Source organism: Hermetia illucens, chromosome 3, assembly GCF_905115235.1.
Source record: "Hermetia illucens chromosome 3, iHerIll2.2.curated.20191125, whole genome shotgun sequence".
Lineage (NCBI taxonomy): Eukaryota > Metazoa > Arthropoda > Insecta > Diptera > Stratiomyidae > Hermetia > Hermetia illucens.
Genome location: NC_051851.1, coordinates 123,237,485 through 123,263,487, shown reverse-complemented (window position 1 = coordinate 123,263,487; position 26,003 = coordinate 123,237,485). Strand labels below are relative to the sequence as shown.

Genomic DNA, 26,003 nt, shown 5'->3' with positions numbered 1-26,003 from the left:
TATACTTTTATGCCAATTTTTTTTATGTGCAATATAGAGTTAATAAAATAATATGAACGGTAGAAAGCAACCATAAAGGGTTATTGTTTTCTCTTTCATAACTCATTTAAAAGTATCATTTGGTTTTCGAAATATTTGGCTTCAAAGTGTACTGCAATAACTGTCCAACTTTTTAATTGGTTAACTGTATGTCTGTAAGGTTATCAAGTGATGAAAAGCTAATGATTCTCTTTAAAAATAATCATTATGGCAGAGAGTACAAAAATACCCCTTCAATTTTCGAAATTAAGACTGGTGCCCTTTTTTGAAATCCTAGGGATCATTCCATATGACGGTCTCGGATTCCGAGGACTTTCATATTAGCGTTCTTCAGTAGTGTACCCTTACGGTCTAGAATGAAGTGCTCTAACACACTTGAAGGCCCTGATCCAGTATGGATTGTTGCGCCGATGATAATTATTATTATTGGCTCATGCTACGGGTAACCCAACTGGTAGTTTCGATCTGGGCATAGGGGAAACTAAACTTTCTTTCCGAGATTTTATTTTCCTTTACACCACAATAACCGGGTACCCAAAGTAGTTTCACCGTATTGAATCTAGAAACAGAGTTGTATGGGTTTCTACCGATTTTCGAAATAGTCAAATGACTTCACAACGCCCTCAATGCAGGTTGACTATCTTTACAGATTGTGATGCACCTGCCTTTCCACCTGCCACCAGGTTGCCGCCCTTAGGATCGCAACGATTTCAACTTGAAAGACCTTTGTATATTGTAACAAGGGAAAAGCCCACTTCTCGTTTTTATTCGAGAGGTAGATTCCTTCTCCAGAACCCTGTTCTGGTTTTGAACTATCGGTATAGAAGACTTCAGTTTATCCTAACTGTCGAAAACTGAATTAACAACAACAACTCTTCCAATGCTCAGTGCCCCCTACATCCAAGGATTCCCCATAGATCTAATCGAAGTAGTCTATGAGCTGCACTCACTGCAGCGCCCTGAATAAACAGATCTAAGGACTGCAAATTGTGTAACGCATTTAGAGCTACGCCAGATGTCGTCCTCATGGCACCGGCAATACCCAGACACAGTTCTTTCCGGAAAATTCTTTTAAATAATTTTTACCCACCACACTAAGGATACATAAGGGAACTTCAGATCAATGATTGCAACATATATATATAGCCTGCTGAGAATAGTAGAAATGTTCAGCCGTGATATTCGGAAAGTTAATCGCGAGCCGCACGCCGGACACAGCACCCAAGCTATGACCGAGGCGGACTTCCACAAGTACCTAAGAATTCTGAAAGGAACTAATGCTCTAGTTGATGATATGAAAGATGGTCTGCTTTCCCAATTCCTGCGACGTACCCAGCTGGTACTGAAATCGTATTTCTGGGGGAAGAATAAGATAAGCGCATTGAATGTATTCGCTATCCCTTCACTGGCTTATGCATTTGCAATATTGCCGTGGACGAAGACCGATCTGGAAAACATCCAGCGGCGGATACGGACAACTATGACCGAATCGGAGATAGGGGTGTGGTTGACGTGGCAGCGCAACATTATCGCCAAGTTGATTCTTTGCGCGCTTATAATTACAGCAAAGAGCAGGCGAGTCCCTTGCATGCGGCTATCTGTAAGATAGACTGTGGACTGACTCCAATTAACTTGAAGGATCGATCTTTCAATCCTGTGAGTGGTGTGAAGTCGGACCAAGAGCGGATCGATGAATAGAAGTCGAAGGCAATGCATGGAAAACACCTGAATTGTCTTTGGCAGCCATTTGTCGATTTGTATTTTTCGAACAGACGATTATGTGCTGGGGAGCTCTTTGCTGAGACAGAGGGATTCATGTGTACGAATCAGCACGACGTGGGCGCCACCCGAGCTTATAAAAAGCTCAACATGAAAGAGCGAGTGGAGAACGGGCAATGCAGAATGTGTGGCTCGGCGTTAGAGATGTTGGACCATCTCATTTCTGACTGCACTATTATGGCACCGGTGCATTACACCACTAGGCATAGTGCTGTACGTAAGGTGATCCATCAAAACCTTGCATACAAGCATGGGTTGATCATGGGAATATATCCGGTTTATCGATATGATAGTTCTGCTTACAGCATGTATTGGAACCGGCAAGTTCTAACTGATCGCCACATATCGTGCAACAACCCTGACGTGCTGTTAGTTGGCAACACGAGTCGCTCTACGTACATTATTGATGTTGGTATTCTTCATAATATAATAGTAACATTGAACGGAAATATGTGGAGAAGAAGGTGAACTATGAGCCACTCGCTCGGGAAATCAAAGAAATTTCGCGTCTCGAGCGAGTGGTTGTAGTTCGCATAATATTGTCAGCTACAGATATTGCTATGCGAACTGCAAAATTTGCCAATACACGCTCAAGCTTATGCTGATGACGTGGCTGTACTTGCTGTTGATCGGGATCTTGGAACGGTGTGTGCCGTTGATTTGATAGACAGCTGGTGCCTTAGACATAGTCTGTCAATTAATCCAAATAAAACCACAATGGTTTTATTCACAAAAAGCAGAAAACTGGATGGACTTTGCCTCCCTGAGATGAGGGGTACAACCCTTCAACTCTCCGAAGAAGTGAAATATCTGGGAGTCACTCTAGATAAAAAACTTCTTTGGAACAAACATGTAGAGGTAAAGATGAAACGAGCTCTCACAGCTTATAGGCTGTGCAGACGGACCTTTGCCTCGACATGGGGACTCAGGCCTCATGTGGTAATGTGGATATACGTTGCCATCATTAGGCCGATGTTCGTATATGCATCCGTAGTGTGGTGGGTTAAGGTGAGACAAAAAGGTTTCCACCGTAAACTAGCTGCACTGCAAAGAGCTGTGTGTCTGGGTGTCACTGGTGCCATGAGCACGACATCCGGCGTAGCTCTGAATGCACTACTCAATTTGCAGCCCCTGGATATATTTATTCAAAGCACTGCAATGAGAGCAGCTCATAGACTAATTCGATTAGATCTATGAGAAAACAACGGATGTGGGGGGCACAGAGCATTGGAAGAGTTACTGGGAGGACTGAATCCAGTTCTTACAATGCCTTCCGATTCTCGTGTCCCCATACATATATTTGGTAGAAGATATGAAGTTACCCTGAAGCGTAGAGAGGACTGGGAAGACCCAGAGGAATGCGTGGCGGGATATATGGAAGTATTCTACACCGATGGCTCAAAAACAGAGGAGGGTTCTAGAGCCCGAGTCTACCTCTCGAATAAAAACGAGAAATGGGCTTTTCCTTTGGGACAATATGCAACGGTTTTTCAAGCCAAAGTTTATGCGATCCTAAGGGTGGCAAACTGGGTGATTGACCAGCGGTTGAAGGGCAGGCGCATCGCAATCTGCAGTGATAGTCAAGCTGCACTGAGGGCATTGAGCAGTCCTTTGATCACCTCGAACATCGTTTAGGAATGCAGAAACCGTTTGAACTCTATGTCTAGATTCTATACGGTGGAACTACTCTGGGTACCTGGTCACTGTGGCATAGAGGGAAATGAAATCTCTGACGCTTTTGCGAAAGAGGGGTCAATCTTCCCTATGCCGGGACCGGAGCCAGCAATTGGAGTATCAGTAGCATTGGCTAAATCTGTTTTCAAAAACTGGGAACAAGTTTCCCATAATGACAGGTGGCAGAGCCTAAATGCTGCTCGACACACCAAACTTTTCCTGCCAGAACTGAACATACGTACCGCAAAGTTTATCCTGTCGAAAAGCAGGAGCACTTGCAAGTGTATTGTGGGCATTCTGACAGGCCATAAGTCACTAGCTGGGCATATGTTCAGAATAGGAATTACCGGAGATGATACGTGTCCCTCCTGTAATGAGGAAGCGGAATCCACGGAGCATTTCCTATGTGAATGCCCCGCCTATGGACGCATCAGGCATCAGATTTTGGTGCCGATGTTCTCCGATTGCGACGAGTAGCATCACATCCACTAACGGAAATCCTGCGATACGTTAACGAAGCCGGAATATTACGTTAGACGGGGGAGGCGAGTACAATGGGCCAACACGTCTGAGTGCTCAGAAGCTGTAGCTTCTCCCCCACCATACACACCCACACACACACAGGTATTGTACCTAAACCCCTCACGGCTTTTCTTGATGTCCTGAAACTCTGTCACAGTCTGGTGTAAACCATGGAGGAGTGCACCATTCCGCAAGTAGGTTCGTCCGAGCCTAAATGCTTGGCACTATATGCTGGTATTAGGTAAAATCCGGCATCCGCTGAGATTGTGTCAATTCGAAGAATAATAATCGTTGGCGCAACAATCCATATTTGATCACGGCCTTCAAGTGTGTTAGAGCACATCATTCAAGACCGTAACGATACACTACAGTACTCGTACACCGTAGGAGATGTGGTCAGCATTACACTCTCCCGAGATTTTTAACCTGATTTGACTGAGGTACCCATTCACAGCTGAGTTGACCAGTATCCGACATCCAGTTACGATAACAAATCCCTCTGCCATCAGTGAGATTTGAACCGCGACGTTCCGCTATGACAACCCAGCGCTCTAACCACTTGAGCCATCCGGATACTATGGGACATTGTGTGAAACAAAACCTTATTAAAATCGAAATTTTGTGAGAACCTTTAGTTACATAGAACAAGTGGAGCTAATGAGTCTAAGGAAGGGGGCTCTCCATACATGCCTTTCATCGTTATTTGGTAGCGATCAACCCCTGATGCCGAGATAAAGAGGGAAAACTGATTTCCGACCGTATGGACATATTGGGGCGATGGGTTGCGTAGTTTGATGAACTGCTCAACAAACATCGGCGAGTTGGAGGTCGTGCAAACAGAAGACGACAGACAAATGCTGCCAACATCCAAGTAGTCACCATATGAAGGCGATTAACTACACCAAGCACTTCATCAACTTATCCTCAAAGTGTGGAACAACGAATTAATGCCTGAAGTTTGACAAACAGAGGAGTATGCCTTTTACATAAGAAGGAAGATATCGCATAGTGCAGTAATTATTGAGGTATCCCGTTGCTGAGTACCATAAGATATTGACCGGTATCCGCCTAGGCCAGATAGCGCCATACGGTCAGAGTATCATCGGCACAAATCAAAGTGGCGTCACTTAAGGCAAATTAAATAGGAATGCAAATAGCAATAGCAAATGAGAACAATGGAGAAAGAAGACTACAACTTTAAGACCACTGCTAATTTCTCCAATCTAGGGTCGAAATCACAACCGATACCAGCTATGACGATGGAATCTGCGCACGGTTGTTGGTAACCAATAGAGCCTAGTCCAGCTTATGAAAACTGTTCCGCTCGAAACGTCTCACCATAGCGTCAACACTTTTTCTGTACAAGACAATGATTTTGCCAGTCCTCCTGTATTCCTCGGAAACTTGGGGTCTTAGTAAGAAAAATGACGAACGCGTTCGAAAAAAGGATCCTCCGAAGAATTTGGATAAAATCCGGCCCAATAGGAGCTCCTTAAAAAGCCTATAATAGAGAGCTTGATACTATCAAGTTTGATATCGAACCGTTATTAGCTGAGCTATTACAAATCAAAGTTAGCTCTTTTCTGTGCATTAACTGTAAACTAAGATTGAACGCCACTACCATACTAAAGTGAATTGTCTATCATATTGAAAAATATTTAAAAAAATAGCAAAATCGTTCATACCAATTTCTCCAAAATCAGATTCATATTCCAACCAAAAAAACATTTGAGCATCTTCCCTTTTGATTATGTACACCTCACGTGCCATTTGCCTGAAAAAAATATAAATATGTATATTAAGCAGAAGAAAAAGTAAATAAAAATACTTTTAATTATTAGAAAAATAAACCAAATCTCCATGTCTATATGATATGAATATAAAAATAAAATATAATTACTTTTTAATTGGTTGGGTCTATTATCATACTGAAGTTTTCTGCACTGAAAGTTCAAAAACAGAACAGGATTCGGAATCAGGAGTCTACCTCTCACGTGAAGGCAGGAAGTAGGCTTTTCTCTTGGGACGATATGCAACGGGTTTTCAGGCTGAAGTATGTGCGTTCCTAAAAGCAAACACCTGGATTATTAAGAGCGGGTGTAGTGTATCCCCATCGCAAGGATAGCTAGGCTGCACTAAAGGCGTTGAGTAGCCCTTTGTTTACCTCGAAAATTGTTTAGGAATGTAGAAACCGTGTAGAAACTGTAGGAGATCTCGATTGCCTCAACAAAAGAGGGTTCAATTTCCCCAGCAGCATTGGCAAAGGCTGTCTAAAAGTTTCCAACAATAACAGGTGCAAAAGCCTAAGTATTACTAGACACACCAAATTTTTCCTTGTCAGAACCTAACTGGAAAATTTCTCCTGTCGAATAGAGATAGGACTTGCAGATGTGGACATGTGTTCAGAATGGGAATTGTACAAGATGATACGTTTTCTCCTGTAATGAGGATGCGGAATCCACGAAGTGTTTTCTGTATGAATACCTCGTATGTCTGCAGATGAGACATCAGATCTTTGGTGTTGATGTGATCCACTAACGGCCATCCTACGATATACGAGCATATCTAAAATATTTCGTTAGACGAGGGCGTAGAGTACAATGGCCCACTACATTCTGAGGGCTCAAAGACTATGCTTCTACCCCAACTTAAGCACACATATACGGCCTGTAACCGGTTTCGGTCGAGCTACTCCCAGGACAAAGGTGAATGAACGTCTGATGAGCTGCTTTATTTAAGGAATGACAAGACGAATATTCAGTTGACAAAGGGAGAAAAAGAAATTGCCGAATAAGAAACGGAACGACAGATGTGCATATTAAAAATGAGTTTTAGTTTAGTAACTGCGAAGCCTGTGGAACAAACCTTGGATATCTTCGGAGCACCACCAAAAAAGGACGATAATAAAAATGGACACTTGCCAAACCTGGAGTTTGGCTTAGAAACCCCCCTGGGCCCCCATGTCCGCAGAAAAAGATTGGAGTTAACCAATAAGTAACTATTTTGTTCAGAGATATTTAAGGTACACAACTAAACCGCTGTTTCACAAGGGTAGAATGCAATTCTTACTCAAATCAAACCCCGGAGGGTCAGGTTTTTGCATTGTTGATGGTCATGCATTTATGTTTCTTGAGCTTTTTCAGCTGAAAATCCATTTCGATTAGAAGCAAGACATCAGTTAGGTCGATGACTTTCTATCGCCAAATTTTCTATAATGATCCATGAGGTAAATATTTTCTTTATTATGCGCTCAGCAAGTGCTGACTAAGTAATCATTATCGTTTACAATGAGTGAACGTTATGATTCACGGTCGAATGACCTCTAAAGACCCAAAAGCCGCCTTACTACTTTTTTCTGCCAGGTAAATCCCACATTACATATATGATTTGTACTCCGAATCTACTTCTTTCTTAACTGAAGAAATGTATGGTACTTTGAATGGGCATGAAGAGTCTTGTCGTACCATGTGTATTAGCATGTGCAATGAACCGCGCAAGCAACGAACATAAGAAAAGATCCGTTTGCGTAATTCCTGAAACGCAGACGTAACTATTTATTATCACAACCAGATACGAAAACTGCTTTTATCACAATTAGGTAAAAAGTGGTACATTTAATTGAGGTACCATATGCGTGTACATGACTATTTTTCTTCATTAAAACACGGACCAGGTCTACATTACCAAATTTTGCTGCAATAACTTTTAACGATAGCAAAAGTCTTTTCCGAACAATAACCGGGAAAATGAGAAACTACAAATGGAAGAGAAGAAATGGTAGAAAAGCTACTGGAGTAAAACCAATCAACATTATATTACACACGTTAAATATAGACACCATTGTTAGATGCAGCAGAAGAAGAAACTGATACTTGCGTCGGAATACTTTTTTTGAGCAATTAATGGAATATAATGGGCATAACCCAAGATTTTAAGCGATCAAACTGTTTGAAGTTCTTGGATACGCGTTAATATTCTTCATTGAGACATCCGACATCGAAGGAAGCCTGCAGGAAAGGACGATCAGCGTATTCGGTGAAGCCAACCAATTAGTGAGGATCTTAAAGACAGGACAATGCCGTCGTTCTAATAATTGACTCTATATTTCCCAAGACAGACAATTACCAATTCTTCAAATAATGAGTACGGTGCATTCTCCAAATCCTCCTTCAACGAGCAGACACTGTCTTACTTTCGTCAGGAGCTCTCTAATTCTCATTAGGCAGTAATACGCTTCAGTGAGGTAGTCTTCAAGTCCGTGTTCTCAGAGAAAGTTCCCAAAAACGTATCATTCGTTCTTACCGTAAAGGAGGAGAAAGAATAGTGCGTTCAACGTACAACGATTGATGGAGAGTCCTTAAAGTTGTTATCACGTAGCCGCAGTCTGCAACAGCTCTGTCTTCAGCACATGAATTGTGACAAGGTAGCTACATTATTTAGTTTATCGTATGCATAGACCGACTGAATTTCATTTTCAATAAATTTTTATTACCATTCCCTGAACTTTCACTCCAAATCGCTTCTAAAACTGCAAATGAAGTTTGCTTTTACCGCTGTCGCTTTGATCACCTAAAATTATGTGAAATCCTGTAATTGGCAGGAGCCCTGGAATTCACAACACTAAAGTCTTTTTATTGCAGACAAAGCAACCGCATTGAGATTATTATTCACCGCTATTTCTGTTGTTCCTCACTTTTTGCCCCATTTAATGCGAGATTGTAAACATTCAGCCCTTTTATTAATTCTCTCTTAGAGAGGTGTTGGATGTTGATCTTCGACGCCCTTTCAGTTGTTTTTCATAATTGAAGACTTCGACGTGTGAAGAGGCTGAGATATCTGATAATCTATACCATCAACAGGGGCCACGCAGGGATCTCGTCAATTTGAAATAATAATTGAATGCCATGATCTCCCGAAATTACAAACTACGAAGCCCAAGTAACTGCAGCTGGAAATATGTCATTATGGCATCAGGTCCCAGGTTGAAACGTGGATTGCTACCCACGATAGAGCATAGAACCTCGGAAACGCCTGCTGAACCAATACCAACAGGTCTACTATCTAACCCTATCTCCACGTGGTGGACACTGGGAGTTCTTTGTCAACGAAAATCTGGAGAAGGAAAACGGGGCAAATTTTACCAACAGGTCGGTGTACTTGGAGAGGAAGCTGAGGTAAGAGCTTGGAAACAGGAGATAGTGGTTGAATGCAAGGACCTAGATGAAGTCACCTCACGGGAGGACATCTGTGCTGCGCTAAAGCAGCAGTTCAACCTTGGTGATATAGACCAGAGTGCCATAAAAAGGATGAAGAAGGCATATGGTGGCACACAGACCGCTATTATTAGTTTGCCGGCGGAATCAGCTATTAAGTTAATTACCGCGGGCAAGGTAAGAGTAGGTTGGGTCGTGTGCAGGCTCAGGGAGCAAATCTCTCTGAAGAGATGCTTCAGATGCCTCGATTTCGGCCATTTTGCGGCGGCATGCACTAGTCAGCATGATAGGTCGAGGAGTTGCAGGAAGTGTGGGGAAGAGGGCCACCTCATCAAAGATTGCACCGGAGATCCACGGTGTATGTTATGTAGTGGGAAAGAGGGCGTGGACGGCCGGCATATTGCGGGAAGCAGCAGATGTCCGGTATATAGGAGGGAGTTGAACCGCACAGGCAAATGAGATTGATACAAATCAATCTCAATCACTGTGAGGCAGCTCAGGACCTGCTCTCGCAAACCATTCGAGAGTCGAATGTCGATGTCGCGGTTATTTGCGAGCCGTACAGAAACTACGGCGGTGCAACTTCGGCGGTGGATGCGTCTGCCAACGCCGCAATCTGGGCGTGCGGAAGACAGGCCATTCAGGAAGTCATGACCCCCCCCCCCGGCAGCCGGTTTTATAAGGACGAAGGTCAACGGTGTCCATATTTACAGCTGCTACGCTCCTCCCAGTGCAACCTTAGCACAATATGAGGAGATGTTAGACAGTCTGGTGTTGGATGCTAGAGACCGCAGCCCTAAAATCATTGCGGGCGATTTCAACGCGTAGGCCCTGGAGTGGGGAAGCCGATCGACGAACACCAGAGGTCAAATTCTGTTGGAGTCATTTGCGGAACTGGACATCGTGCTGGCCAACGTTGGATGCGTGCCCACCTTTCGAGGAAGAGGGTCGGGTTCGATCGTTGACCTGACATTTGTTAGCGCTTCACTGGTGAGGGGGATGGCTTGGCAAGTGAGTGAGCACTACACCCACAGTGACCACCAGGCCATCTTCCTCCGCATTGGGAACCGAGGAAGCAGTCAACGACGCTCTGGAGGTGGAAAGGCTAAGGCGGTTGGCTGGTCTATCGGAGCTTTCGACGAGGAGGCATTCCTGGCCGCATTGGAGGGAGCCCATAATCCGGATGGAACAGCGGTGGAAAGGGTCACACAGCTGTCTCAGCGTGTAACCGAAGCATGCGACGCTACGATGCCACGACGACGTTTGCACCACGGCAAGAGGCCAAACTACTGGTGGAACACGGAGATCGCTGCCTTGAGATCCTCTTGTCTCCGAGCGAGGAGACTTTCCCACAGGACAAGAGGAAGGCCGGAGCACCAGGAGCGTGAGGAGGAATACAGGGATATACGAAGCAACCTTAAGAAGGCCATTCGGAGAAGCAAGCGGGAATGCTACCAGAAGCTCTGCATGGAGGCTAATACGAATCCGTGGGGTACAGCCTACCAAGTTGTAATGAAGAAGATCCGTGGGCGAAAATCACCTCAGGTGACATGCCCACGGCTCTTGTTGTAAATAATTGCAACTCTTTTCCCGCAGCAGGAGCAGGACGAAAGAGAACCCCAACTGGCAGCTCAGCAGGACGTCTTCTCGATCCCTGATGTTACCGAAGAGGAACTTTGGGAAATCTGCAGACGTATTGGGGACAGCAAGGCTCCGGGATTGAATGGAATTCCGAACAGGGCTCTGAAGGTGGCGGTCAAGGCCAGACCAAGGTGGTTCGCAAGCACATTCGAATCGTGCATGGCGGAAGGAGTGTTTCCCGCCCAGTGGAAGAGGCAGAAGCTGGTCTTGCTACCGAAGCCCCGAAAACCACCCGGCGTGCCCTCTTCATATGGCCCTATTTGGCTCTTAGACACCATAGGGAAGATGTTGGAGAGGGTGATATACAACAGGCTGCTCCCGTTCATCGAGCTTGCGGGTGGTCTTTCAGAGCGGCAATATGAGTTTCGGCGAGCCCGTTCTACGGTCGATGCAGTAGCAAAGGTCGTGGAATTGCCTCGAAATGCAATGGCCATGGGCAAATGCTGTGCTCTGGTGACGCTGGACGTCAAAAATGCTTTTAACTCAGCCAACTGGGGCTGGATTAAGGGCGCTTTGGCCAAACTGGGTGTTCCTAGCTACTTGGCTCGGCTCATCGAGAGTTACTTTTCGGAGAGACTTCTCTGGTACGAGACGGACGACGGGCCGAAGGAGTACATTGTGACAGCAGGTGTGCCTCAAGGTTCTGTATTGGGACCGCTGCTGTGGAACATAATGTACGACGGAGTGCTTGGCCTTCGCGTACCGGAGGAGACAACGCTGATTGGTTTTGCGGACGACTTGGCGGTAGTTGCAATTGCAAAGCATCCCGAGGACGTGGAGCTTTATGCAAATGAAGTCATTCATACCATCAAGTCGTGGTTACGAATGGTCAAGCTGGACCTGGCGGACGAAAAGATGGAGGCGGTCCTCATTACCAACCGTAGGAAGAACAACACGGTTACCATCCAGGTTGGTAATCGTGAGGTCGTCTCAAAATCGGTTGTCAAATACCTGGGGGTGATGATCGATGCCAAGCTGAGTTTCAAGGGACACTTGGATTATGCGCGAGAGAAGGCAGCAAATGCCAGCTCATCCCTTGCAAGGATGATGCCTAACGTGGGAGGGCCGAAGTATAGTCGCAGGCTACTCATCGCGGGAGTGGTGAGGTCGATCCTGCTATACACGGCCCCTGTCTGGGCGGGAGCGTTGAACCACGCTGTCAACCGGAGGAAGATATGTTCGGCATACCGGCCAATTGCGCTAAGGGTGTGCAGCGCATTTAGGACGGCGTCGACGGAGGCAGTGTGTGTTATCGCAGGAATGATCCCTATAGATCTTCTAGCGAGCGAGGCACACTGGCTCTACGAAAAACGGAAGGCAAATCCGGCCGAGGTGAATTCGGATTTCCGAAAAGCCATCAGGAGAGAGTTGTGTGGCAAGTGGCAACAACGATGGGATAACTCCGACAAGGGCAGGTGGACCCATACATTGATCCCGTGCATCGAGAAATGGGTCAACCGAAAGCACGGAGAATTGAATTACCACCTGACACAGTTCCTTACGGGACACGGTGGCTATAGGAAGTACTTGCATCGCTTCGAGTTGGACGAGTCTCCCAACTGTCCTGAATGCGGTGCTACACTCGAGGACCCGGAGCACGTTATGTTCCATTGTCCCAGATTTCTGCAGCAGAAAAGGAGGTTGAACAGCATCTTAGGGGCGGACATCGAGCCCTCCAACCTGGTGGAAGAGATGTTGAAGTCGGAGGAAAACTGGATGGCGGTAAATGAGGCAGTCGCCATGGTGCAGACAAAACTCCTGGAATTGGATCGAGCTCGGAAGGCGGCGCGACGGAGACGTGACATGGACAAGCTGGTATAGCGAACCGGAGCCTCCCCCGCGAAGTAATACTTCACGGTGGTCCCGCGGGGAGGAGCGGAAGAGTGGGGTGGTTTTAGTGGGTGTGAATCCCACACACTGCTGCAACCCGGCGCAGCAGTGTCTTTCTAAGATTTCCACCTCCATCCATAAAAAAAAAAAAAAAAACATACAATACACCACGTGTGCATCTTAGCTAGAGCAAGCGCGTATAGAATTCGTCTACAAAAAACCAGCCGCCGTTTCTTCGTGTTTCCGCTCAAGCCACACCCAAGTTTCGGGAACGAGCCTACGATTCCAGAGCCCCTTCTAGCACTCGGCCCATCAGCGTTGCCAGAGATGAGCTTGTCATATTCGTGCGTTCTGTGTGCCCTTGCACAGTATAGCACACTAATTTCATTCGGCAGAATGATGACTGATTTCATCCAGGCTCCACCAGATCTACCTCATCTGACGTGGTTTTAAATCCGCTGTAAACCCCCAGTGCCATCAGTCGAGCCGATAAACCGAATTCACTTGCCTCCTTTTCTGAGAGTTGTTAAGTATTTTCCTCTACACAGGGTATGCGTAAGATAGAATGGATGGATGGAACACTCCGGCTAAAACAATCTTCTACATATTCATGTATTTGATAGCCATTAGAGATCAGACGATATGATATGGGATCTCCAGGTCGCTTACTGGAACTGGAACGCAACAAAAACTTTTTCCACTAGGCAGGATATATTCCTCCGTCTAGGTGCACCCCAAAGGTTTTAGCAAGAGGGTCATCATTGCTAATTTCATTGCTTTGTTAGGGATGCCATTCAAACCTGGGCCTTATTGCCACTGATCTTACCACATACTTCTTGCAACTCATGGTTATGGTAAAGCCTCCTTGTCCGGGCGCATGCGGCTCACAAACTTGCGTTCGCGTTGTTGTAGTTGAATTGTCCACTGAGGAGCAGTCGCCTTCGGAACTACCTTCACCCGATAGGTGACCTCGGTGACTTTTTCTAAACGCGTACCATTCAGAAAACCCCGGCACTCTGTGAGAGTTCTTTTTAGAACTTAAGTCTGGATGATATCTATGCAGATTGCCTGGTGGTCGCTATTGATATAGTCCTCAATAACTTTCCAAGCAACTCTTATAACTAAAACCTCGCTCGCGTATGTCAAATCTACTATAAACCCTATTATCTAATGAGTGTATCAGATCCGAACATTCGTGAATATTATGTCTAGCTCCGCGAATGCTTCGAACTGAACACGTCCTCTCAAATTTGTTATTTGATTGCCTCATTTAAGAGCCCGCGCTTTACAATCACATAAAATGATTATCAGTCAACGCCCCATTGCATCCAAAACCAGAAAAGATGCATCTGTTAACTCCTTTCACCGTCGGTCTGATGAAACCTTCCTCCGGGTGTTTCATTATTTCCTGGAAGGCTTGTTCTCCGCAAGCGCATAACTCTGTTTAGCATAGTTGATCCTTAATCTAAAGGCCACCACCATGATTTCGATAAGGGCTTCCTAATTATAGCCACATCAACATCTTTCTCACGATTTGTGAGAGGATGTCCTGCGGCCCAGGCAATGATTGAAGTTGGTTTGCATCAACGTTGCGATTTACGTTGAGGGTTTTTTTTGTATTTCGGACAACTCTGAACTGAAACTCTCCTTCCGTATGCAATTTGAGTCAGCTCAACAGTCTTCACTGATGTAGTTCTCCGTTTCGCATACCCTGCATTGCTTCGAGCTGTTATCCGCACGCTATCACATCGGCGGTATGATCGATACCGAAGCATCTAAAGGACCGTTTCAGTACCACCTATTTGCGAAACTCCGTCTTTGTCGTGACCCCACCTATATCCTTGCAGACTATAGAGATCTCTATCCTGCTAGCCCTTAATTTGGTTTTCTGTCCTAAGGACTTTTCAAATTTGTTCAAGAATTTATCCGCCATAATATCTTTGGATTTCTTGAACTCCAAGATAACACGTCCTGTCCAGGACCGTCTAATGTGGCTAACATTTTCTCTCAAATTAGCGAGTTCTGAATCTGCCTTCCCTCTCCTGAGAATGTTAGCATATGATCCTTCACCTCGTTTAGAGCTGATAATAATCTCCGAGGTGCCACCTTACGGGTTCCCCAACCTCGTGGAGTCCACTCGTTGCTGGTGAATTGCGTAGGTCTCACAGAAAGCTTAGGCAGTCATCCTAACCTGCTCCGTTTTCTTACGAGTCGAGGCCTTTTTTCTCTTGTTGGTTGCTGGCTCTGCTGATTCAATCAACCGTTCACGTAGTCTCTTCCCTCTAAGAGAAACTATTCTCTTATTCTGAGTTTTCAATGGATGTCACTTGTGTTACCGGGCTCACTTTTCTGCCCACGCTTTCACTACTCCCAATTTGCCTTATGCTAAGCTGATGATTCTTAACGTAGTCCTTATATTCTACTGAATATTTTGGCTTTTCTTGATAAATTCGCAAAGTTTTAAGATTTTATTATCCACTACAAATTGGTCTTTGCATCTTACTTCGCTCGAATAGTCAGGAGTTATGATTTACTCCATCCCGTATTCAACTACACATTCCCCCTTGTTAGAAGCACTTCTATTTGTGGGGGCTTGGGTCGTAAGAGTTTACAAACAAAGGGGATCTATGAAGCATCGAGCTTCTCTGTATAGTTCCGTCAATGGAACCAGTTCGGCTCTCTACCGTACAATTTTAACATTTGATGCCACAGTAGCCAAGGTTGCCACTACTGAGACACTGCGATCGTTGCATATTGACGACCGTGAGCCCCATCACCCACCGCAACTCCATCTTCCCTCTTCTCCTCTATTTCATTTTTTGCTTCCGCGTATCCTTCCCATAATCAATTTGTTTGTTAAGGATGAACATAATAATCATGTCTTCAATCGGTGCTACATATCATATGTGGAATGTTGGATATACATGAAGGAATACTTTGAATCTTTGTATGCTGAGTACGGATAGAAAATTTCTCAGATATAAAAATCACAAAACCTTTGACACCCGAAGCGGGAAGCTTTTGGATTGTCGACTTGTTTCTTATGTTAGACTAATTTCTCCTAAGTCTACTTACATTCCAAACAGTGTGATATGAAGAGGCAAGAAATTTGAAAGTTTGGTGCGAATCCTTCTATTATTAGCAAAGCTACGATAGATTGTGAAATCAGATATAATGAGGTTTTATAACATACCAACAGGTTGTATGATATAAAATATAGTGAACATAAGCGATACTGGTTCAGATAAAATTTATATAAGAAAACACACAAAACCTTTTAGCCGTTGAGGTTAGCCTTTAGTTGCAGACTTGTTTGAAATCAACGTGAAAAACTGAATCGATAAAGTGGTGACGTTTGTAAAATTGCCAGTAAGTGGTTTGCAGATCTAGTTCTGTCAAGCAGCCATTACTCATAGAATCACGTAGATGGCTCTGCACTCATGTTTAACAATAGTCGATTCCTTGCGCTCTTTTGAGCCCCCTGCTATGATTTTAAGATTTATCTCTTCGGCTATGAATTTTATTATTTAGATTATTTTTATAAAATAGGAATAAATAGAATTTTGTGGTTAGCATTTGAAACGCCACTGCAACTTAAATTAGAAGCAACAGGTGAACTGGAAATGCGGCTGATGCTACCATGGTTACGTCTGAGAATGAGGGAATGATTTCGAGCACACATGCGCCCTGAAAACAAAACAAATGTCAGTTGGCTTACGGGGAAAGTATATCAAAAAGAAACGATTCCTTTGCAGAAAATTTAGCTTTGTTGCTAGATAATAATAAATATATCTGCTCCTTTCAATATTAAATGCATTATTGATATCAAAACTGTTTGAAATTCTATAAAAACATGCCACGTGCATTCGCCGACCATAGGCTCTGCAAGGAGCATGTCTCTCAAACAGAAAACACATCTAAAAATAATCCACCACCAAGAGAACATTTTCCCCATGGCTTTCCTCTGACTTCATTCTATTCATTCTTATGGGAAAATCTGTCCAACCAGTTTCCACTACGACATCTCCACGGCAAGACGGAAATAAAGAATTTTCCTCCTCGTGAAAATTTTTTTCCTGCACCGGGAAAAGTGAAAACGGGGTTAAGTGAAAAATTTATGAATATCCTTTTATTGTGTGATCTTGACCCTTTGATGCGTATGGTGTAGGTCGTATCGTGTTGTAGTTAAGTGAAAATGTTTTTATGGTGCTAAGAGATAGCGGGTATTTTGTAAAATGTTATAGAGAAAATGTTAATCACGCGAAAAATTAGAATCCCTCAACGTTGCCTTATTCTTTCTGCAATCGTTATATTTTCTCTAGTTTGTACACACTTAGAGCCTACGACAGCGAGTCTGGAAGACGATGCGTAAGTTTTTCCCTGAAAATTCTTTATGCTTTACATCATTTTTTGGAAAATCTGCGACATATTCACAGAAAATCTGAAAACGTCAGGCCGACATATTTGCTTCTTTGACACTTTGGTTTAGAGAACCCAAAAATAGATTGAGAGGGGATAGAGAGTATTCTTGCGTTGAGAGGGTGAGCGTGGGAGAGCAGTGCGTTCTTCTCTGTTTATACTTGTGCACATGGTTTACATGTGCTTTGGTGGCACATGTTGATGAAAACTGCATTAAAATGCCGGTGAAAACAGGTGGTTGTTGATATTTTCAAACAAACTGAAAACAACTAGGTCATCTGGATGGCGGTGAGGTGAGAGAGCAGAAAGAGGCGAAGAGAATGAGCACCGGCGCTTTTCTTTTGAGAGGGGAGAAAAGATGACAGACCCAGAATAGCTTGTTGGTTTGATGAGTAATGAGTGGATGATGTTATTCCAAATAAAATGATAATGGCGATGTTATCATACATGCCATCATGTTTGCATGTCAGCTTTTTATTATGTTCTCTGTGAGACGCGCATAATTAGGAGACACTCCTTAAGCCATAGTATTAATCATTGAGCTTTCATAACCTGTAATAGCGACCAGTTAAGTGAAGAACTACGCAAATCATCGCAAATTACCAGACAAGGACATTGGGCAGAAGTAAATGCACGATAAAGTTACTGTTCCACTGTTTTCTAATTTGAGGGAACTTCTAAAGGAAAAACATTTATCCTTGGACATTATAAAACTATTATAATTCTTAATAGAATTTTGAAATAACTTTTTTGAAAAGTATGAAATCAGGACGGCAGCTGGTAAAGGCAGTTTCTATGATATGTAATGAATATCGATGCTGTGAATGAGTAGAATGATCATTCCAGGTTGACTACGCTTACTTACAAGGGCCTATGACAGCGCTTGAGTGAAATTCCACTGCAGTCTCCCTTCGACAAACGCTTGCACGCCTCTGTGCTAGTTCGACTCAGAAATGTAGAAGTCCTTTTAGGCACTCCAGTCCCTCTCACTTACAGAACGACACGCGTCTTATACTTGGTACGATGGGATCAAATTAGCATCTGAAAATTTAAACGAAAAAGGTCGGAAACTGGAAGATCGGGCTTCACATTTTGTGGATTTTTTGGATGGATGAGTTTCATTTGTAGTTTGTGTATGTGCAAGAGGTTACTATAACTTCATATATAACAAACTATTTCCTTCTAAGATGAACTAGGGGACTTTGCACTAAATATACAAAATACAATAACAAAGTCTAAGTGACTTGTTTTTTTTTGTTTTCTGATTTGCATTATAAGTTTTAGCATACAAAAAGATGAGATCCGGGAAAAACAGGATGCATTGTAGAATCGAGGGTGGCTTTGGTCCAGGAAACCAAGCTTCAGTATTCCTTCGAGTGACCTAAAAAAGTAGTTTGCATCCTGCATCCGAACGGCCTCCAGCCCAGACCAAAAAGCCGATAGCAACTTGACACACGAACACACAGAGGCTACCCGGTAGTTTAAAGGAATCTGACACCGTGTGGATCAGGAACTTCTTCGCGCTCTACTAATCATTGCAAACCACGAAAGCGCCGCTACAAGAATACAAGAAACAAGAACTCCGTGCCGCGAAGAAACTGAAACTATATATATATTATAATCTGACTCTGGCCTCCTTAAAGAAATATAAAAAAATATAAAAGGTCATCAATCATGCAAGGATCTCTATTCAAAAAGATTTGTTGAAGTTTAAAAAACCTACTAGACCTAAACCTAACCGGGCATAATCCTTACACCCAGAGTTAATTGATTCGTTAGTTTCTCTAACCATGCAAATGTTACATTTGTCCGAATCTATGTTTCCGAACCTTCTGAGAAAAACTTTTTTATATGTGTGATTGGTTTCAAGACGATTCAGTAATTTTTCTTCGGAAGCTGTAAACATGCATATGGGGTAAAGCAACGTGAAATCGTCCTTTGACACGTGATATTGCCGAAAACTCATCCTCTCCCTCTCTATAGGAGTGTTCCTGAATTGTCTTCACAACATCTACAGGGGAGAGCTCGACCAAAATTGTGGAACTAGAACCCAGAGCTTTCCTTCCGCATATATTTCGCCTACTAGGTTATGCCATGACGTAATGTGTTTGAGTAATTTCCAAGTATGGAAAGAGTCTGTAATAATAGCAATCTTCTCCTCACCCATCCTGAAAGCCACCTTGATGGCCTGAAGCATGGCAAAAAGTTCAGCTGTCAAAATCGAACTGTGAGACCTGCGTCCCATGCGAACCAACCACCGGACAGGCAGACACACCACGCATGAATACAGCATCAAACGCTAGGATCAGAAGACCCCTTGATTTGAGGCCCTCCATCGCCCTCCTACACGTAGCCGCCAACTGGGCTCTGCCACAGGTGAATCTTATTAGAGGTTGCGGGAATAATACTGGGAATTACAGTGTCAAACAAGCTACGAAACAACTTATAAATCAACGAGAAACTATTTTGAGCATCCGAGTTCTGAACCGCCAAATGATAGGTTTTGAGATTTCTATCTCTTAATTTAAGAAGCTTTATGGCTGCCAGGAGGGTCTTTCTGAAACGCAGAGGTGGCCCGTTGGCCAAAACAAACAATCTGATGCAATGGGGTGGTTCTGATCAGCCACAAGCATCTTCTCAGGATACAAGCAGATATTGAGTTGAGCTTGTTTTTAAAGTATTTTAGCGGATTCATAGTGGACGTAGCGGCATACTCTATAATGGGCCTTACGACAGATCTATAGAGATTGATGGCCTTACGGGGTGTAAGACCCCAAGAAAAACCAATTGAAAAATTAATCAACCTGCCTGCTTTACGGCTTTAGAAATAGTGGAGGTCAAGTGGTCTCCGACCGAACACGTCCTTGTTATCTCCCTACCTAAAAAGGTAATGGATTTGACATGGGTAAGGGTAACATTATTGATTTGAATGATCAAGGGTGTTATCCTGCTTCTCTTGAAGGATATAGATTGGGATTTGGTTATGTTGATTGGTAGGCTCAATCTTCGGGATTGAACAACAAACGCATTTATCTGCCTTTGTAAACATTTGGAAGTCGACAATCAATTGTCACCAGTGACCAAAATGCGGAAATCGTCCACATATTGGTACATTTCAATTCTTTCAGAACAGTTATTATGCAGCGATCTTGTATAGATATTAAACAACATTGGGCTTAAAACGCATCCTTGGGGAATACCATTTCCAACCTGAACCGTGCCCGGCCCTTTGGTTTGGAATTATCCTTGACACCAATAAAGCAATCTCAGCCGGAAAGTGGAAATGTGACATTATTTCGCTAAGAGTAGCTAAATCAACCTTCTCATAGCCATTCCTGACATCCAGTGCCATAGCCAACACCTGCTGACCTTTACCTTTAGCTATCGAAATGTGTAAAAGGATATCATTGATGCAAGCAGGCGTCAAATTGCCTGCCGAATAGGCATACCAGTTGGCAGGCAGCATTCATCAATGAAATTATTGTAATTAGTCAAAAGTTCTGGGTCCTTAAGTGTTTTTGAAATGGGTATCTCCCGAATAATAGATCAGTCTTCAGGAAGACTCAGCCTGCACAAGCTGAGGTTAAGCCCCTGTAGCAGCGCAAAGAATGTTTCCGGCGCCAAACAGCGTACATGCTGATAAGTGATACTATCCGTACCAGGGGCGGAGGCACGCTTGTGCCTTAGCAAAGCAGCAGTCAGCTTTTCTAAAGATAAAAACTTAGGAACAGTGGGATATTTAAGGATATCCGGAAGAGAAGGGGGATGGCGGCTTCATTACGCAGTCAGGACAGATATTCAGGGTTTTTCTTAGCATCCCAACATGGAGACTTGTCACTGAGGTAACCACAAAAACCGTTGATGGATTTCCAGGAGAACTTGAAATTTTTTGTCACAGGGAAGGCAGACCAAATTTCACGCCAACGCTTGTGCTTCGCACCAGCAACAACCACCTTCCGCAGTCGTTTGGCCTTCCCAAATAGGAGAAAATTTGCGGTGCTGGATCTAGCCCCTATCAGAATTTATTTCCTTTTAAAGTACATTTAAGCTCCGGGGCCCACCACGTCTTCGGCAGGTCCATGTGATTAGTGCACGGTCTAGTTCCATCACCAATTTCCCTTTTTAAAGTATTAGTAAGAGTAGTAATATCTACTAAAAGCGCTAAGTTGCTGATCTGCGCTTTTAAACTATTTGAATCAATCTTAAATCTAGGAGAAATATTTAGTACCTGCGTAGAAATGCAAATGGTGGCTACTAGATATTTTATCCATAATCGGATTCCACTGCCAACATTTACTAGCAGAATTAGCAAGAACTATGTCTAAAACCGAGCCTGATTGATTAGCCATAGACGGTGGGATGAAATAAGTGGGCATCCCATTATTAAGAAAATTAAATGAGGAGTTGAGGACAGCAGATGACTACCCAGATTTTTGGATTTTTCTCAGTGATGAGTACATTGTTATACTTCTCACAAAAAGTGAGAAGTCTACCAAAGACCATACCGACGTGATCCCAACATTAGAAGTGAGGACGAGTGTTTTAGCTATGACATTATCGTAACTTAAAATTTAGTTAACTTGGAGGAAACGAATGCACTTGCAGAACGCCAAAATGGCGCCACCATAGCTGTCTTCCCTAAACTTTGCTATTAGATTAACACCCGAAATAAACTTTGAGAGGGGAGGATGGTTAATAGTATGTTTTTTGCACATTCTATGTTCGATTTATTTGCCCTTAATCTTTGAATATTATAATCAAATATTTTCACTAATATTACAGGTAAGTTTATTTGACAGAAACAGAATATTCTGAGGTTTCTGAGAATGGGTCCTTACAATTCCCACCCCAACACCTAATTATAACTGATTATGAAAGGTCTCCATTTGATGTCCCGTATGACTATGTTAGAAAGAAAAAATTACACCCCCGTTTTACTCCACCTTAAGGGGAGATATATACTTAGGAACCGAGGCTTTTTGTGAACTTCTTCAAGGAAAAGTATTTGAAGTTTCGGATTCGGAATTCTAATTACCTAAAAGTAGAGAAGACAGAAAATGCTGTCACCATCATGCATAGAAGGAACAGTCCGTGCAATTCATCGGCTTAAAAGTCATAAGTCACCAGGAGTCGATGGAATTACAACCGAATTGGTTAAATATCAAGGCGACTAATTACAACAAGCGGTTCATCAACTGATGCTCAAAGTATAGGACAGCGAATTAATGCCTGACTACTGGCAACGGGGCATTATATGTCCCATACATAAGAAATGGGGATATCACGCAGTACAACATTTTCAGAGGTATCACGTTTCTGAGTACCATCTGTAAGATATTTTCAGCTATCTTGCTAGGCCGGATAGCCCCATACGCCCAGAACATCATTGGCCCATACCAAAGAGGCTTCACTCCAGGCAAATCAGCAGCAGATCAAATTTTCTCTCTGCGGCTAGCGATGAAAAAACTTCTGAAATATGAACATCTGTTGACCATCTTTTCAGCGACTTTAAAGCCGCCTATGACAGCATAGTCAGGGTGAAACTGTACACGGCCATGAGAGAATTCCATATCCAGACGAAATTGATAAGACTGACTAGGCTGACCCTGACCAATTTGCGAGGCCAGATAAAAGCAGCAGGATCACTCTCAAGACCATTCAACATCAACAAAGACAACATGTCCCTTTTAACCTGATCCTGGAGAAAGCTATTCGCGATGCCGATACAAATGCGAAAGGTCTACGCGGACGGTATAGACATTATGAGAAGAACGGCTCGAGATGTACAGTCTACCTTCATCCAGATCGAGCAGGCGGCACGAAATCTTGGGCTGCACCTTAATGGAGGCAAGACGAAGTACATGGTGGCATCGCCTATAGAGCATATTTCAGCTTATAGAAACTCAACATAGGGCTCAAGCTTTTACTATACAAAACTATGATCTCGCCAGTCCTTATGTATTCCTCGGAGACTTGTGTTCTTGGTAAAAAAATTGCGAACTTTTGGCCATGTTCGAAAGAAGAATTCTCGAAGAATTTTTGGCCCCCTACATGACGATGGACGATTCCGTAGCCTACATAACGACCAAATCTATGAGCCATACCATGATCGTGCGGTTGTGGGTAAAATCCGGCTCAACAGGTTATGGTGGGCGCATCACTTAATCCGTGTGAATGAGGATGATTCAGCCCGAAAAGTCTGTAAGGGCCATATCTATGGTAGAAAAAGAAGACGAGGCAGACCCTGCCTGAGATGGAGCGATGGCATAGGTCAGGACACCAGACAGCTTTTAGGGATATTGAGTTGGTGGACCTCGGCGCAAAACCGGGATATCAGCAGTCCCTTATTAACGCAAGCCTAGACCTGATACCGGTTGTTGCGCCGTTGATGATGATGAAAAGTATATAATCCCAAAATATATTTTTTTTATTTGAAAAGATTGAAAATATGCAAGGATATTGTATAATTTTTACATTGCGGTAAAATAGCCTGCGTATACGGTGCCACTGGTTTTTTTAAAAATTCATGGGAAAAAAAGAAAAGTTTATTAAATTAGATACCAGAATCTTGTACTTGTCAGAGCCGATTTTGAAAATATCGATTTATGACAAAATAGCGGACGTTTGGACATAAATAGCGATTTTTGGACCAAAAATTAATTACTACTTTGCCTATAAGACAAGAACTAAGTATCGGAAAAAAAATCTTATGGCAAGGACTAGATAATGGTGGTCCTTGTCAAAGGCAACTGCGTTGCTCCCGTAAGAGGACGTCTCCTAGTAGATATAGGGCCTCCAACGTTCGTCATTAGCCGACTCAAAGCCAAGACTCCAACTGCAGCCCTGTCCGTTGCTGCTCTAATTTGCTCAAAGAAGCTCATCTTCGAGCCGAGTATTAAACCACGGTATTTAACCACTGATTTTGTCTCTATAGTCAACTCGTCGATCGATATGGACTCAGGGTTAGGACTCTCTTTCTTGTCAAGATGACTACTTCGATTTTTTCCAGCGCAAGACTGAAACCATGAGGAGTCATCCATCCGCATACCCCTCGTATCTATATGGCACGTCTGCTTTGTGCCTGTTCAACAGTACGTTCGACAACAAGTGCCGCAACGTCATCTGCATAACCGACCAGGGGCGACTCTTCGGGCATATCGAGTCTCAGCAGACTATCGTAAGATGCGTTCCAGAAATCTGGCCGTAGGATAGATCTCTGTGCTACTCCTGACGTGATTTCCATTTGGCACGCTAGCGTCTCATAGAGCAAAGAGCGGTCTTTCAGATAATCCCTTGATATCCGCATGAGAGAGCTTGGCACTTGCAGGCACTTCAAACATCAAGCGTTATCCGCTACAGCTTTGGAAAAATAAACTGTCACCATGTGCGCCCCTCGTAGATCATCCCCAGTATATGTTGAAAATTCCGCAATTTGGGGACTATAGTCATAAACCACCTGGTCGAAAGCGCATACCGGTAAAAACGAGCTCCCTATGCCATCTTTAATTATTTCATGCTCCTCACGGGTAGTACCGTCCCCACATACTCGAGGAGGGCGATCAGACCCGAGTCTGCAAGGGACTCATCTGAAGTGGCTTCGACCACGAAGCCTCACCGGAGGTTATCTGGTACCATGGGAACCGGGACGGCCTTCTGAGAGCATATGCTCCAAGAGAATTCCTGGAGGATGTGTCCTCGGCCCGGTAATTTGCGGTTGGCCCCCTAGTGGGAGTTTCATGGTGGTTGTGGTTATGCCTACATCGCGGGCAGAGCTCCTCGGAACTCAAGCGTGGAGTTGCGCTGCACAACTCGGGTGCCGTACCCCTTAGTTGCGGCAGAGGTGTTAGAGAGGCCTCGCATCCACTGGTATGAATGCTGAGCCTGCACTCAGTATAAACCAGGACCGCTGTGCTTGGATGGCGGGGCTCTGATTGTGGTCCCAAAATCAATCCGTGTCCGAACAGGACGTGCGATTACGCCTACACGGTAGGTACTCACGTTAAACCCCCAGGACTTTCATGCTCCTCACGGGTGAATATTTATTTTGATAATACTTTTGGCAGTATGGCCAGTCGAATGCTCCTCACTGAATTGCTTGCCGCTTTCTTTGCTCTGATGCTGAGGGTTTAAGTCTGCCCTGAGCCGGTCATCTTATGGTTTCAGGCCTTCCTTGAGATAGTGAAGATACCATTTAGCACCGGCGGCGCTGAGGCATGCCTCTTTCCTGACGTCTGATCTGCTGACTTTGGACGTACCGTTCTTCCTAATTTTTAAGCGGGAATCTTTGCTGGTTGCCATTATCGCAGTGTTGACTTTGGCTTCACTATTTAACTTCCCAAATTCTTCCTTCTTGGGTGTAGTCACCTGGCTCTCAATGTTGCCGAGATATGCCTCAGCCTTATGGGTCAATTTGTGTGCGATATTCGGTCTCGCCTGTTTGTTGTCTGATTTTTTAATATTTTTGTTATGAACAAATGTACTCATTTGAATTCCATGAGAATGAGTGTTAGGAGGTCCACCATACCATAGCCAGCGTAGCATAGTAATGTCAACCCTACTCAATGAGATGAACAGTTATCAGTGGGGCTCCGTTCTAATACAGTCAGTTACTCCGGACTACAAAGGGGCACGGTTCTCATAACGTCCTTGATGGATAGAGATGTTTTTCGGCTCTTCCGTCTAAGTTCGTAGTGTTTTGATCATACGTAGTAGGATCACCTGGCAAAGGGTGCGACTGACGGTCTTAATGAATGAGATGCTTGCTCTGAGAGAGGCACATATCAACCCCAAAGAAAGATAAGTTGGTTCTCAGAAGGCTTTATTCCGTCTTACATTATAGAAATCTTTCATTTCAAACAAGTATTACAAGTAATTCTTTAATGAAAA

At 43.8% G+C, this 26,003-nt stretch overlaps 1 protein-coding gene across 1 annotated transcript in view; it reads left to right on the top strand.

The window, feature by feature from the left end:
- Window positions 1-16,712: 16,712 nt before the first annotated feature.
- LOC119652686 (voltage-dependent calcium channel subunit alpha-2/delta-3) overlaps window positions 16,713-26,003 on the top strand; it is a 28,222-nt gene continuing 18,931 nt past the window's right edge. The window contains exon 1 of the mRNA XM_038056959.1: window positions 16,713-17,066. Coding sequence (XP_037912887.1) covers window positions 16,948-17,066 — 119 coding nt within the window. The 5' untranslated portion in view covers window positions 16,713-16,947. The remainder of the gene's footprint in view (window positions 17,067-26,003) is intronic.